At 43.4% G+C, this 16,409-nt stretch overlaps 1 protein-coding gene across 5 annotated transcripts in view; it reads left to right on the forward strand.

Moving 5' to 3' along the window:
• The first annotated feature begins 2,638 nt into the window (after positions 1-2,638).
• myo3a (myosin IIIA) overlaps positions 2,639-16,409 on the forward strand; it is a 335,886-nt gene continuing 322,115 nt past the window's right edge. For all 5 annotated transcript variants that reach the window (XM_080211403.1, XM_080211422.1, XM_080211413.1 and 2 more), the window contains exons 1-2: positions 2,639-2,734; positions 10,971-11,154. In XM_080211403.1, the coding sequence (XP_080067529.1) occupies positions 2,733-2,734; positions 10,971-11,154 (186 nt within the window). In that variant the 5' untranslated portion in view covers positions 2,639-2,732. The remainder of the gene's footprint in view (positions 2,735-10,970; positions 11,155-16,409) is intronic.

Raw genomic sequence — 16,409 nt, forward strand, 5'->3', positions numbered from 1 at the left:
CAGTTGGGGGATTGAGGGGTTGGGGTTCGGGGTCCCTGGAGGGGAGAGGGTGGGGGTGGGAGGGTTGGGGAGAGGGGGCAGAGGGGTGGGAGCTGGGGGCTGGGGGGATTTGGGGGGAGGGGGCAAGGGGTTGGGGGGAAAGGGTGGGGGGTGTGAGGGGGTCGGGGGAGTGGCAGGGGGTGGAGGGGAGGGGGCGGGGGTGGGGGAGGGAGTGGTAGGGTTGGGGGGAGGGGGTGGGGAGTGGAGGGGTTGGGGGAGTTGGGGTGGGGGAGGGGCAAGGATGGGGGCGGGGGGCTGGAGTATGGGGTGGGGGATTGGGGAGGAGGGGGTGGAGGGTTTACGGGGTGGGGGTGGGGGGTTTGGGGGTTGGGAGGAGGAGGGACCGGGGGGGGGGGGTGAGAGAGTTGGCGGGAGGGGGCGGGGGGGGGGGGTGGGGGCAGGTTGGAGGGGAGCGGGGGGTTGGGGGGAAGTGTCGGGAGATTAAAAAGTTAAATTCATAGAATTCAACCGCAAACTGATTTATACGTGGCCACTGCTATTTTTACAATACTGGATATTGAGGCATCCGAGAGTCTTAACATGGTATGGCCAGACATTTGTTACTATAAATAAATTAACATGTAGAAATGGGCTCCCGCAGTGCAATCAGGAGCCCAATAGAGGCTAATTGCTGCTATCTGGCTTTACCAAGGGTCAGCAAACTTGGCAATGAAATGGAAGCCAGAGGTTGGATGTGCCGGCCCTTCAACAAAACCTTTTGCCTCCCCTAGCTCTGTTCAGCAGCCTTATACCAGGTCTGATCACAGGCTTCCAGCCTGCCTGATCACTGACATCCAACTCCCAATTTCAGATTTTCCCCATCCCCTCATGGCCAAATTCATCTTTCTCCCTCCTCCCAGCCTCCCTCTCCCTCTTCTGATCAACAAGCCTGACGTCAACGCTGTTTACTGCTGACCAATGGGCCAAGCTGTTAAGATCATGAGGCCTTCCAAATCCCTTGCTGATTTCTTTGGCTATAAATGTCAGGGTATGAAATTGATCCCCACAAAATCATAGAGATTTATTTTTGGATTAGTTCTCAATATTCTGTATTACCCCTCTCCAGGTTTCCACGTGCCTGAACATATGGATGGTTTATTGCAACCCTGAGAGGTTTGTTGTCTGTCTGACCGCCATAGCCTTCCAGTTGCTGTCATAGAAGAGTGGGAACGCTGTAGAAAATGGCCAAATTTACTTTCTTAGGCCTCCTTTGCCTTGCTGTTAGGATCCCCTAGACCTTCTAGTCTGCAAGGCCCAACACCAGCTCATTCTCATGTCTCTAAATTGAATGAAATGTAAATACTCCTGCTGGTCCGCGAAGGATCTGAGTGCTCATCTGGGAATCCCATCCATGCCAGTCACTTTCTGTGGGTTGACTTTCAAGAGGACTGATATGACATCTGCGATAGTGACTCGGCTATGGTTTAGCCGAGGCTTCTTGGTGGAGAGCGTGCTCTCGCTGAATGGACCTACGTTATATTAAGTTGATCTTTTTCTACACCCTAGCTATGACTGTAAAATTACATTCTGCACTCTCTCTCGTTTCTTTCTCTATGAACGGTATGCTTTGTATAGTGTGTAAGAAACAATACTTTTCACTGTATACTAATACATGAAACAATAATAAATCAAATCAAAAATCAAATTAAAAAAAAGAGAATAGAGAACCTTTGTCCTGTGCCCATTTCTGGATAAACCCAGAGAATAAAGCGGAGGTGATGGCATAGTTGTATTATCATTGGACTAATAATCCAAGATCTGGGGTATTGCTCTGAGGACCAAGGTTTGAACTCCACCATGGCAGCTAGTGGAATTTAAATTCAATAAGAATATGAAGTTAAAAGTCTAAAGATAACCATTAAACCATTAACAACTGTTGTAAAAAATCATCTGGGGTGCGATTTTACCATTGAATGCTCCCGCTGCAGCAAAGTCGGAGAATTTGGCGGCCAGCCAAATCTCCATTCACTGCGGTGGGATGGGAAATCCCACTGGCATGAACAGTGGTAAGATTCTGGAACTTTATGTGTATCCTCTAGGGAACAAAATCTGCCATTCTTACCTGATCTGGCCTACATATGACTCCAAATCCACAGCAATGTGGTCTGCTCTTAAATAATTAGGGATGGACAACAAATTCTGGCCACGTCCCTTGAATTAATAGAAGAGGTCTCCTTTTCTTCTCAACCGGACAGGGAAAATTCACCTTCTTGGTGTGCTATTGAGAGAAATATCATGGTGAGTAACAATATTCTCCAGCAACTAGACCATTTGACCTTGATTTTCCAATTATAAAATTACTCATAACCCATTTATTTTAACGGGGTTACCACTAGCATTATAAATTGGGCCTTTCCATCAAGCGTATACCTAGGTCTGGAATCCTGTGGTGAATTTCGCACATTATTTATAGCTGAGCTAAATGGTTTGTGTCTTTGGAGATCAAAACCATATTAGGAAAGGATCTGTTTGAAGTCCTCATTAATACTCACTAATCCTCAACACAGTTTCATGCTGTTCAGATCTCAGTGCTGCTGCCAGCATGCTTCGGACTTTAGGGATTAGTTAATAACTCCTCCCTCCAAGAGCTCATCAGGATTCTTGTACAGTAGCTGGCCAATGAACCAAACATAGCTGAACAATTTCCTGGGGCTTTTTGTAATTGTTTAGGAAACAAATTTAGCCTCCATAATATGTAAGTGTTTTCTTTAATTTCTTAAAGAAAGAAATATATAATTTGCAATTCTGAGTAACCATTTGCTAGTCTATGTGTATTGTACATGATGTGTTTATGTTGATATTGAGGTTAATTTGTTGTGTGGACAGGAGGAACCACAGGCTTATTTTTGTTATATCTTAGGATTCTTTTACTAAAAGTCATCTTAATAAGTGAATAATAACTTTTGGCCACATTTGCAATTAGAGAACCTTTATAGTTTGTCATAATATTTTAAAAATGATATGGCACTCATGTTTTAGCAGTTATTGTTTGTTGACTCGCATTGTATTGCTACATTGCAATACCATGGCATCAAGATGTGTTTCTAGGAAACTTTGCAGAATTTGCAGCACAAAAGCAGGCCATTCAACCCAACTGGTCGAAACCACTGTTTATACTTCTCACAAGCCTCCTCCTGCTCTGCTTATATCCTCCAATATTGTCCCATATCCCACTCTACCTGTCACCCTCATGTATCTGCCAAGCTCTGTCATTGTCGCCAGCTATCCCTCAATTCAAGGATGATGTCTGCACAGGGTCATGGGTTTCTGATTTGTTTGGTTTGATTTATTATTGTTACATGTATTAGTATACAATGAAAAGTATTGTTTCTTGCGCACTATGCAGACAAAGCATACCATTCAGAGAGAAGGAAACGAGAGAGTGCAGAATGTAGTGTTACAGTCATAGCTAGGGCGTAGAGAAAGATCAACTTAATAAGGTAAGTCCATTCAAAAGTCTGATGGCAGCAGAGAAGAAGCTGTTCTTGAGTCGGCTGGTATGTCTCTTCAGACTTCTGTACATTTTTCCCAACGGAAGAAGGTGGAAGAGAATATGTCCAGGGTACATGGGGTCCTTAATCACACTGGCTGCTTTTCTGAGGCAGCAGGGAGTGTAGACAGAGTCAATGGATGGGAGGCTGGTTTGAGTGATGGACTAGGCTTCATTTATGACCTTTTGTAGTTCCTTGCAGTCTTGGGCAGAGCAGGAGCCATACCAAGCTGTGATACAACCAGAACGAATGCTTTCTATGGTGCATCTGTAAAAGTTGGTGAGAGTCGTAGCTGACAGGCCAAATTTCCTTAGTCTTTGAGAAAGTAGAGGCATTGGTGGGCTTGCTTCACTATAGTGTCAGTATTGGGGGACCAGGATGGGTTGTTGGTGATGTAATGCAAGGCAGGTCCATTCAAAAGTCTGATGGCAGTATGGAAGAAGCTGTTCTTGAGTCCGTTGGTATGTGACCTCAGATTTTTGTATCCTTTTCCCGATGGAAGAAGGTGGAAGAGAGCATGGGGTCCTTAATTATGCTGGCTGATTTTTCAAGGCAATAGGATGTGTAGACAGAGTCAATGAATGGGAGGTTGGTTTGAGTGATGAACTGGGCTTCAGTCATGACCCTTTGTCATTCCTTGTGATCTTGGGCAGAACAGGAGCCATACTAAGCTTTGATACAACCAGAAAGGATGTTTTCTGTGGTGTACCTGTAGAAGTTGGTGAGAGTCGTAGATGACATGCCAAATTTCTTTAGTTTTTTGAGAAAGTAGAGGCATTGGTGGGCTTGCTTCACTATAGTGTCGGCATGGGGGGACCAGGACAGGTTGGTGGTGATTCGGACAACTAAAAAGTTGAAGCTCTCGACCCTTTTTACTTCATCCCATGGTTTCAGCCTTTGGTCTGTATATGGCTAAACAGGCCAAGTCTCAACCTGCAGGTCTTTGGGAACATGGGACAGGGGCTTCCATGAGATAGTGGGATTCGTAATGCAGGATTTTCCTCCTTCTGTACTGCCGCCCTATCTCACCATTAAGACGTTTGGACTCAAAGTACTAAGTGCCTTCTTTATCACCATTTTGGATGGTTGGTAGAAAGCTCCTCCCAGTCATTCATTTCAATGCTGCTACACCTCCAGGAGTGTTTCAGAATGTCTGTTCTTTCACCTCGTTGGAATACTGGTCATTTGCGAGTTAAGAACACTGGACCTGGTGCTGGGGAGAAGGGAGGGGGTTGGGGGTTGACCATGTGGACACAGTACCCAGTCCATCATGCATATGTACGTATGAACAATAATATTTCAGGAGTTTTGTGGAGCTGGCTTCAAGAAGGATACTAGCATTGTCTGATGGTCCTCCCATTGAACCTGGAAGATGCAGCGGAGGCATTGCTGCTAGGGTTTCTCTTGTGCTGTTATGTGTCAGCACAGGAGTGTGGTGAGAACAATAACTGTTCTGTACACTCGGACTTTCACTGATCTGCAAACATCTTCCACTCCTGTCACAGCTAGTTTGTTGAAGACAAAGTGGGTGCAACTGATCCAGCATTTGATCTCCTTGTCAATGGTGACCTTTTGAGTGGGGTGGCTGCCAAGATGAGGGAGGTGTTCGGAATATTCCAGAATCACTCCTTTGACATATATGAGGTAAATAAAAAATTGGATAGGTTAGGACTTTTAGGCAAGCAGGCTTTTTCCACTGAGGCTAGGGGAGAAAAAAAACAGAGGGCATGGATTAAGGGTGAAAGCAGAAAAGTTTAAAGGGAATATTAGGGGGGATTCTTCATGCAGAGAGTGGTGGGAGTGTGGAATGAGCTGCCGGATAAAGTGGTAAATGCGGGATCACTTTTAACATTTAAGAAAAACTTGGACAGGTACATGGATGAGAGGGGTGTGGAGGGATATGGTCCAAGTGCATATCAGTGGGACTAGGCAAAAAATGGTTTGGCACAGACAAGAAGGGCCATAAGGCCTGTTTCTGAGCTGTAAATTTTCTATGGTTTCTGTGGTTTCTAGGTGGAATACTTGGCTGACTGGGTGAGGGTTGACATTTGAGTTTTATTTTGGTAACATGCAAGAACATAGAGGGTATAGAGGGATATAGGCCAAATGCGGGGAATTTGGACTAGCTCAGCAGTAAAGACAGGGCGGCATGGACAAGTTGGACCGAAGGGCCGGTTTCCACGTTGTAAACCTCTATGACAGGACATGTCTCTTTTATGCAGGATTGAAAAGATCATGACTGCCTTGCAAATCTGGTGCAGGGTAGGCAATGATGCTGCAGTCATCACAAACTGTCTATGATGATCAGATCAGTTTTAACACAAAGGTAATTGAGGTTAAAACGTTTGGGGAGTTCTTTTACCTTTAATATCAGTAGGGTGAGTGCACAGCACCTTGATGCTCCAACCAAGCCCCAACTCCTCCTTAGATGTACATGTTTCATCCAGTCCATAGTGCCCCAGATGTTATGAAAGTTCTCCTAATGTCATAAAATCCCTACAAGTGCTGAAGGAGACCATTTGGCCCATTGAGCTTACACTGACAACAATTCCACCTAGGCCTTATTGCCGTAACCCCGTTAATTTATGTTGCTAATCCCCCTGAAATGAAGGGGCAATTTATTATGACCAATCAACCGAACCTACACATCTTTAGAATGTGGGAGGGAACTGGAGCACCCAGAGGAAACCCACACAGACATGGGGAGAACATACAGTCTCCACACAGTCACCCAAGGACAGAATTGAACCTAGGCCCCTGACGCTGTGAGGCAGTGGTGTTAACCACTGTGCCACCCTGCCACCCTCCTTATTTAAGTGATTTATTAGTGCCTACTACAGTTACGCCACTTTGTTGTCTCCAGTCCTTGTTATTTTTCTTTGCTGAATTTTTCATGATGGTCCCAGAAATATACAATTGATCTAGCATAAAAATCGCCCGATCTTTTGTTCCTAATGCTAATCTTATACTACTACTGATGTAAGTAAATAATTTGAGAAACCATACATGTCAGGCCGTATGGGTAACCAGCTAATTAATACTGCTGAACTAGTTGGAGTGAACAGTTACATACCAATAGGACAGGGTGCTACACTGATATGCTTCCACTTTAAATTATTAATGTTTGTGATTCTAAATTACATTCTGATTATGTACTATATAAACATTGAATTACATTCCATGTATGACGTGTTGCCATGCATAAACATTGAATGACATTCTCAGGATCATGTATTTGTAGCTCACACAGCCAATGCAGTATTTTGTCAAGCATATTCATTGTTGTTTAGATGATAATGGTGCGCAAACTGGGGTCTGAGGGAGGTTTGTCAAGACTTTGTAAGGGGTCCATGAAATAATCTCTCTAACAAGCAAGAGAAATACACAAGGAGGAGAAAGAGAAGGAAAGAATAAAGGAAAAAATCAGCCACTTTATATCAATTAACAGTACTGTTGGGCTGCTCAGACATCTGACAGAATGTCCACCTGAAATCTCCAAAGACTTGACTGTAGTGGTTGTTTGTGGCCTCTGTTTCTTTCAGACAGCACAGCAGAAGAGGGTCCCCTGGCTTGAGAGACCAATCACACTGGAGGGTTGAGTCCTCTCTCATGTAGAATCATCGAGCAGCCACGTATTAAGCATGTAAGAACTGGGACTGTGTCCCATAGCGGTTTTGGCTGCTATTCCCTGTACCTGATTTCTCTTTATCAATAAATACCTTCTCTTCTGAACAAATTCTGATGTGTCGTAAGAGGGGTGGCACACCACTACATTGACTTCCTTTGCAGTGATGATCATCTTGGCTGCCATGATTTTCAATGGGAGTTTTGCTGTAGGGAGGGGTTAGTTGTGGGGGAGGGGAGTTCAGAAGGTCAGTTGCAGCTGTAACATGAGAATACATTCAATGTGAATAAGTACAAATATAACGCTGCCTGAATGCTTGAGTATTTCTACCTTTCTCTGTTATATCTTGTTGGTTTGATTCTTGGAGTTGTGAAAAGCTGTTAGTTTGACCTACGGGCCTGAAGGATATTTTGGAGAACGTCATAGAACATAGAACATAGAACACTACAGCACAAACAGGCCCTTCGGCCCGCAAGTTGCGCCGATCACATCACCTACCAACCTACAGACCTATCTATAACCCTCAATCTCATTAAACCCCATATACTCATCCAGAAGTCTTTTAAAAGACCCCAGCGAGTTCGCCTCCACCACCACTGACGGCAGCCGATTCCATTCACTCACCACCCTCTGAGTGAAAAACTTACCCCTAACATCACTTCTGAACCTCCCTCCCCGCACCTTAAATCTGTGTCCTCTCGTAGCGACCATTTCAACCCGGGGAAATAGCCTCTGAGAGTCCACCCTATCCATTCCTTTCAACATTTTGTAAACTTCTATCAGGTCGCCTCTCAACCTTCGTCTCTCCAGGGAAAAGAGTCCCAGCTCCCTCAACCTAACTTCATAAGGCATGCCTCCCAGTCCAGGCAACATCCTTGTAAATCTCCTCTGCACCCTTTCAATAGCTTCTACATCTTTCCTATGTTGCAGTGAGTACTCTATGAAGAAATTGGTGGGAAGAAAATGTGTATGTTTATGCAAAAGTTATTTTTTAAAATTAAAATTGTAACCTGCTTTGATCCTTTTGGACTTCTAAATAGGGTAATTGTGCCATTAATCATGATTAACCACCCAAAGATGTGGGGTTAAGTGAATTGGCTGTGCTAAAATTGCCCCTTAGTACCAGGCAGATTAGCTAATGTAAATGCATGGGGTTATGGAAATAGAGCCTGGGTAGGGTTGTTGTTGGTGAAGACTCAATGGGCCAAATGGCCTTCTACTGGACTAGGATTCTATGATTTGATCAAAGTCTCTTTTGGTTGTGATGGATATTTGATGAGGTCTGTGATCTGATTCGATACAATACTTATGGCACTAACAGCCAATCTATAACCATATTAAAAGTTGTTCAGTAAGTGTGCATAGACAGGGGCAGCATGGTGGCACAGTGGTTAGCCCTGCTGCCTTACAGCCTCAGGGACCCAGATTCAATTCCAGCCTAGGATCACTGTCTGTGTTGAGTTTGCATGTTCTCCCCGTGTTTGTGCGGATTTTCTCCAGATGCTCCGGTTTTCTCCCACAGTCCAAAGATATCCAGGTTAGCTGCATTGACCATGCTAAATTGACCCTTAAAATGAGGGGATTAGCAAGGTAAATATGTGGAGTTACAGGGCTGAGTGGGATTGTTGATGGTGCATGCTTGATGGGCCGAATGGCCTATTCGACACTGTAGGGATACTATATTAGTAAAGGCACACATATCCTTTATCTCTGGTTTGTGTTGTCTGTTTCATTGCTGCCTACATCAGTGAAATAGTTGTCAAATTGCTACTCTAAGAAATTACCTGTTGTGTTAACAGCATTATTACAACATGCAGCATTTTCATATTTTGAGTATTCTTTAGTATTATAATTTAGATGGGGGCTTTGTCTCTGTGAAGGTTTTTTTCAGCCAATAACTGCTGTAGAAAACACAACAACCAATTAGTGCATAACAGTATCCTCCAAACAATAATGTAATGCTGTGTTTTTAGTGACGTTGGTAGAGAAGACACAGGCTCATGGAATGGACGCGGTTTTGTCCTGATAAATGTAACTCATCCAATCTGTCTTTTTTCTCTATGAAAATACACGCAAGATATAAATCAGTGGGCAGCTTGCTTTATTTTCGATTCTGGGAAGAGATCTAACAACATTATCCACGTAAAACAGTGCTTTATTATGGTCTATAAAAGATTGCTTCATCCACATGTTCTGAAAATTATCAACCTAAGGAATATGTTTTAAGAAGGATATTTTAACCTTGGTATTGCATGTTCTTATGTTACCTGTGTTTTTAGTTATTTACTGTAATGGGCTCAGACCTGTGCTTCTGCATCTCAGAGAATACATACTATAGTATGACACAGTTAAAGCTGTAAAGTTTATTTATGAGTGTCACAAGTCGGCTTACCTTAACATTACAATGAAGTTACTGTGAAAATCCCCTAGTTACCACGCTCTGGCACCTGTGCGGATACACTGAGGGAGAATTTAGCATGGCCAATGCACCTAACCTTCGTGTCTTTCGCATTGTGGATGGAAACCTGAGCACCTGGAGGAAATCCACACAGACATGGGGAGAATGTGCAGTATCCACACAGACAAGTGACCCAAGCCGGAAGTCGGACCTGGGTCCCTGGTGTTGTGAGGCAACAGTACTAACCACTGTGCCACCATAGTGCCCTAGGAGGTGACCATTCACCCCATCATGTCTGTCCCAATTCTTTTGAAGAACAACTCTGTCCTTTTCCCTGTATAACAGAAGTTTTTCTCCTTTAAGCGTTTATGGAAAATGTAGCACACATCCTGTCATTTTAACTCCATTCATTTTGTTTCATGATTATGCAGGAGTGCTGGTATTACTAATACTGCTAATACTGCATCCCTAATGTATCTTGCTGTGTTCCATTGCTCCTGTGTGTTTTTACACCAATAAATAAACCTGATTAAAGCTTTACCTTTGTATTCATTTGTCTGATAGAATGGTAATTTCCACCTTTAAAAGCACATCTCAAAAATATTTCATTGCATTTGAAATGCTTTGCAAAGTTAGTGAGTTTTTTTAAAATAATTCTGGGACATGGGTGTCGCTGACTGGCTAGCATGCATTGTCCATCCCTGTTGCCCTTGGAAGGCAGTTGAGAGTCAATCACATTGCTGTGGCTCTGGAGTCACATGTAAGCCAGACCAGGTAAGGAGGGCAGATTTCCTTCCCTGAAGAACATTAGTGAACCAGATGGGTTTTTCCGACAATTGTTTCAATGTCATCTGTGGACTTTTAATTCCAGATCATTTTTGTTGAATTCAAGTTCCATCATCTGCTGTGGCAGGATTCAAACCCGCGTTCCCAAAACATTAGTTGAGTTTCTGGCTTAATAATCTAGCGATAATACAACTTGGCGATCGCCTCCCCAGTGTGAATGGCATGATATTAATGCAAGTTTTCCAAAGAGAAGAGAAGATTGTGATGATCACCAAATGTGATTTCTGGTATTTATATACCACAACCTGGGATTCTTATTCATTCCATTTCATGCTATCCACTTTCGACAAACAGATGAGGACACCGATAACTGATCATAGGAATCTTTTACTGGCTTATGGCCCTTTTACCTCAGCAGAAAAATGTTTGGAATAAGCTTGGCCTGTAACAAACCCTTCTGTAAATTTATAAACAAGATGACTAGAAGAGGATAGAAAGAGAACCTTCATTAAAGTCATTTGAATTTCTATCCAAGATTGTTGTGCTTTGGTAAAAATAAGATTTTGTTTGTGGGCTCTGAATGTTAACAAGTGCCAAATGTATTTATTGTTTCTTTATCATTGTTTCTCAGGGGATCACTTTTAGGGATGTTCCCATTAACTGGAAAAACAATCACCTTTGACAGCTTCCCTGATCCCTCGGATACATGGGAGATTATTGAAACCATTGGCAAAGGGACCTATGGCAAAGTCTTCAAAGTACGAAACAAAAAAAATGACAGCAAGGCTGCTGTTAAGATTCTGGATCCAATCCATGTGAGTAAATATGGTTGCCACGCGCTATGTTCTTTACATTTTACAAAGCCTTTCCAAATATAATTGGGCATAGCATTGTCCCTATCACTTTGAGTTCATGTGTAATGATGGATCGAACACACATAGAGTAGTGAGAACAAGAAAGAAAGATCAGGGCGCTGATGACAGCCTGATTGTCTCCTGGATTTACAGTCTGTGCTGTGCCTGCCTTTTCACAAAAGAACAAAACCTTCTGATCAACGTGTTCGCAACTAGATATCACATCATTACTATTCATTCCATTTCGCCACAGTCTGTCTTGAGTGATGCCATTTTAACATTTATTTTCATTTGTTTCAGTTATCCTGAAATATAATGATTTGACATTGATTTATAGGCAACATTGCCTGAAATTAGACAATAAAAGTAGGACTTAATGCAAAAATTGTGAATGTTGTGGGTTCCTGAATCACAGGCAGCAAGGACTTATTACTAGGTGTAGTTTATTCACTCGCTCAGCAGCTACTTCAACACTCGTGCTCTGCCCATGCTGCTGGAGATAACTCCCATGTCCTGACATGCTTTTAGTAGCCATATCATCAAGTTATTACATTGTCACTGGGTCTACATCTTCCATATTTAGTTGGATTACGCGTGGTATGCGATGCAATAAGAAACAATGTACAGATTATGTACAAATTGAGCAAGCTAACAATGCCTAACTGTTTACATACACGGTGAGGTGTGGGTTAAGCAGTTGCAGCTGATGCATAGCCCATCACGTCTCTTTCTTTTCTTCTCGCCCCGTTCTTCTAGTAGAAAGATCAGACTCAAAAGCCAGGCAAGATGGTAATAAAGTACTGGAAACACGTTTTCGCTTTGCTCTAGCACCCTGAGCATGTGGTTATGCTGGTTGGTGGTGCTGAAGTCTTTCTGGTCTTTCTTTAGCTGGTGTCCTTAGTGTGGATGACGTGGAACATTCTATCAGCATGTTTCATAGGAGCAGGACTTGCTGTGTTGACTCTGAAGCAGAATCTGGTTTTTGGGGGCGGGGGGGGCGGGGGGGGCGCGGTTGGGAGCGGTGGTGGCGGGGGTTGCCTATGGTATAGGTCGGGTAGTCAAACCTTCAGTGCAGATGGTTTGTCTGCCATAAGCCACGAGGTCTGCTTGGGTACTGTATTCTGCTTTTAAATAGAGTCATAGAGGTTTACAGTATGGAACCTGACCCTTTGGCCTAATTTGTCCATGCCGCCCCTATTTTAACCCCGAAGCTAGTCCCAGTTGCCCGCATTTGGCCCATATTCCCTCTACCCATCTTACCATGTAACTGTCTAAATGCTTTTTAAAAGACAAAATTGTACCCGCCTCTACTACTACCACTGGCAGCTTGTTCCAGACACTCACCACCCTCTGAAAAAATGTGTGAAAAAAATTGCTCCTCAGGACCCTTTTATATCTCTCCCCTCTCACCTTAAACCTAGTTTTAAACTCCTCTACCTCTGGGAAAAGATATTGACTACCTAGTTGATCTATGCTCCTCATTATTTTATAGACCTTTATAAGATAGGCCGGTTAGTTTAACGTCTGTTGTTGGAAAAATGCTTGACTCCATCATCAAAGAAGAAATAGCGAGGCACCTTGAGAAGAATTGTTTGATAGAGCAGACACAGCACGGATTCATTAAGGGAAAGTCGTGTTTGACAAATTTATTGGATTTCTATGAGGATATGACAAGTACGGTAGACAGAGGGGAACCGGTGGATGTGGTGTTTCTCGATTTTCAAAAGGCATTTGATAAGGTGCCGCACAAAAGGTTGCTTCAGAAGGTTAGGGGGCATGGAGTTGGGGGTAAGGTGTTAGCGTGGATAGAGGATTGGTTGTCTAATAGGAGACAGAGAGTTGGTATCAATGGGTGCTGTTCTGATTGGCGGTTGGTGACTAGTGGAGTGCCGCAGGGATCAATTGCCTGTAATGTTAGATCTTCCTCTCAGCCGTTGTTTGCAAACAAAATTGCTGATAATTTCACAAACTCTTTGACCCCTTCTTGGTTCAAAGTCTTAAGAGTTCAAAACACACAGTACTTTGCCAATGTTTTCAGGGTGGCTGTGTAAGATTTTGTTGATTCATCTGCTTTTTGATTTGTTGAGGATTATATTTTTGACTCAAAGACAGATAGTCTTAAACGTTCTTAAGGGTTCTTTTCTTTCTCCTCTGACTAGGAGAACAAACAAATATCTCTATGGCCTGGGGATCCGCTAAGTTTAATAAGATGTTGGCTTGTACCATTTTTGACTTGTCAGACAATGCACCAACGCAGTAAATACACTGCTTCTTCTCAAACTTTTTCCAAGGGGCGGCATGATGACAGTGGTTAGCACTGCTGCCTCACAGTTCCAGGGACCCGGGTTCAATTCCAACTTCGGGATTGAGTTTACACATTCACCCATGTCTGCATGGGTTTCCTCTGGGTGCTCTGGTTTCTCCAAAGATGCACAGGATAGGTACATTGGCCATATTACATGCCCCATGACTCCATGTAAATGTGTTGGGTTTCCGAATCAGAGACAGCAAGGACTTATAACAAAGAACACTTTATTCACTAGCTCAAGAGCTACTTGAACAATTGTGCTCTGCCTGCGCTGCCACGGATAACTCCCACACTCCTGGCATGTGACCTCTTTTGCTGCCACTTCATCATGCTATCACATGACCCCCTTGGTCTGTAAGATATTTCACTTTGAAATTGTATTGACGCTTTTATGTTATTATGTCAGGAGCTGCAGTATGACTCAGGAGTTTTCTACATTGACTCATTCATCTTTGATGAAAGCATTGCAGATAGAATAGAATCATAGAATCTCTACCATGCAGAAGGAGGCCATTCAGCCCATCGAGCCTGGCCGACAACAGTCTCACTCAGGCCCTATCCTCGTAACTTCATGTATTTACTCCTGCTAATTTAGTAGGCCAATCCACCTAACATAGCATACCACCAGCGATGAAAAAATAGTAAAGGCTATGACCTGAATTTTATGCTCTTCCATTGGTGATTTTTTTAGGCAGGGGGACGGTGAAATTGCAAAGATGGGCTTCGCTCCGGATTTCCACCTGCCCCAACCACACAATAATTCTATACTGTGGCAGGCAATACTTCAGATATGAAGTCCGTCCTTGCCCCATGGCCACTTGAGGGAGGTTTCATGAACAGCCTCAATTTTTGGGCTGATAATAACTGTGGGAGAAGGCCAGAAAGAGTCAAAGATAGATCTCTGTCAGGAAAGAGGGAGTTGCTTCCATCAAAATTCCCCTTCTGACTAGGGGTGTCCTTCCCTTAAGGCTCAGTGACCTCTGGAGTACGCCCCCCCTTCCACCTTCCCCACACTTTCCAACCTGCCCCTTCTTGAGAACCCAATCATCCTCCCACCACCCCCCACCGCCCCCCCTCGCTGCAGGGGCCAGAGATCTGATTGGCCAAATACCCTTGAAGATGGGTGAAAACCATAATCTGCTCTTCCTCCATCTCTCTGTCATTCTGCACTTCAAAACAAGAACATGGAAATAGGGAATTCTTTCAGCCGTGGGAAATATGCAGTGATGTTAAAGTAATATAGGCATCTTCCCAGGCTGAGTAAGATTCCTACAAGCTCAGTATTTATCACAGTCTTGATGCCTCCTTAATTGGCCTTAATTATGTTCTGCCAGCTGTAGGACACTGATATGATACTTATAATGCCATTTCTGTAATAGTCTTTGGGAAAATTAAATCTTGCCCAAGCCAAGACTTACATCTGAGGGTTGGGTGGGCTGTCTCAGAGTGAACACAGAAATCTCTGAGTAGGAGAATGAAAACACTGACAGCTATTTTATGTGGGAGGGGGTTCTGGAAACAACCCCATATTTCATTTTCTTTCTACTCTCTCCACTGTCTGGAATTCTTTGGTAATAAGAAGGAAAATCCAGGCCTACTTGTACCATAGAGTCATGGATGTTTATCAGAATTTTGAATGAATCCCAATGTTCTCAATGCGACAGCAGCAAAAGAAAACTTTCTCCATAAATTTTGACAGAACTGTCAACATCAGAAGAACTGTTTTTTGAAGTGAGATTTATCATCAGCAAGAGTGATACTGATGGCAAATCCATTTAATGATATGTGGGGCCATAGTGATTTTTCAGAGTGACAGGTAACCCATGGATCACAATTTCAAGCCAAAGATGAGTGATTGCCACTCTTCATGTGTGGCACTCAACAGGTCTGTTGTTGAACATTAGAAAGTAAGATTAGTACACTGAGATCACTCTGGATCTGAGAATCCCATTATATTAGAGCTCCATATTTATCTCCAAGGTAAAGCGTGTCTATGTATCATTCACTATTACCCTTTAGATTTGTTTTGATTTATTATTGCCACATGTATTAGCATACAGTGAAAAGTATTGTTTCTTGCATGCTATATCGACAAAACATACCGTTCGTAGAGAAGGAAAGGAGAGAGTGCAGAATGTAGTGTTACAGTCATAGCTAGGGTGTAGAGGAAGATCACTTTAATGTGAGGTAGGTCCCTTCAAAAGTCTGATGGCAGCAGGAAAGAAGCTGTTCTTGAGCTGGTTGGTAAATGTCTTCAGACTTCTGTATCTTTTTCCGGATGGAAGAAGGTGGAAGAGAGAATGTCCAGGGTGCGTGGGGGCCTTAATTATGCTGGCTGCTTTGCTGAGGCAGCGGGAAGTGTAGACAGAGTCAATGGATGGAAACTACTGGCAGGCTTTAAACACTAATAAAAAAATGGAAGAGTCAGTTATGTAAACTGGTCTCAAGATGTAACAGTGGAGTGGTATGACTTATGAAGAAATGACAACCAAGATTTTCCACCATTAAGATCACCAAGTATCTCATTACCCACTTGGAGTCTGTTACATTGTGCGTCAGTAAGGACAGGTGAGTGTGACAACTGTCTCCCCTGTCTTTTTCCACAATTTCTGACCCCAAGCCACCTCCGAGGGAACCAGCACCACTAGCATCATAAACCACACAACAGGGTTTGTGGGTCATGACACAGTGGTTAGCACTGCTGCCTCACAGCGTCAGGGACATGGGTTCAATTCTAGCCTTTGGGTGACTGTCTGTGTGGAGTTTGCACATTCTCCCTGTGTCTATGTGCGTTTCCTCCGGGTGCTGTGGTTTCCTCCCACACTTCAAAGTGCGTGTTCAGTCGATTGGCCATGCTAAGTAAGTGTGCCTCAGTGTCAGAGGGATTAGCAGGAAAAATATATAGTGT

This window comes from Carcharhinus amblyrhynchos, chromosome 2 (assembly GCF_965287045.1).
Source record: "Carcharhinus amblyrhynchos chromosome 2, sCarAmb.v2.hapA, whole genome shotgun sequence".
In the NCBI taxonomy this organism is placed as follows: Eukaryota; Metazoa; Chordata; class Chondrichthyes; order Carcharhiniformes; family Carcharhinidae; genus Carcharhinus; species Carcharhinus amblyrhynchos.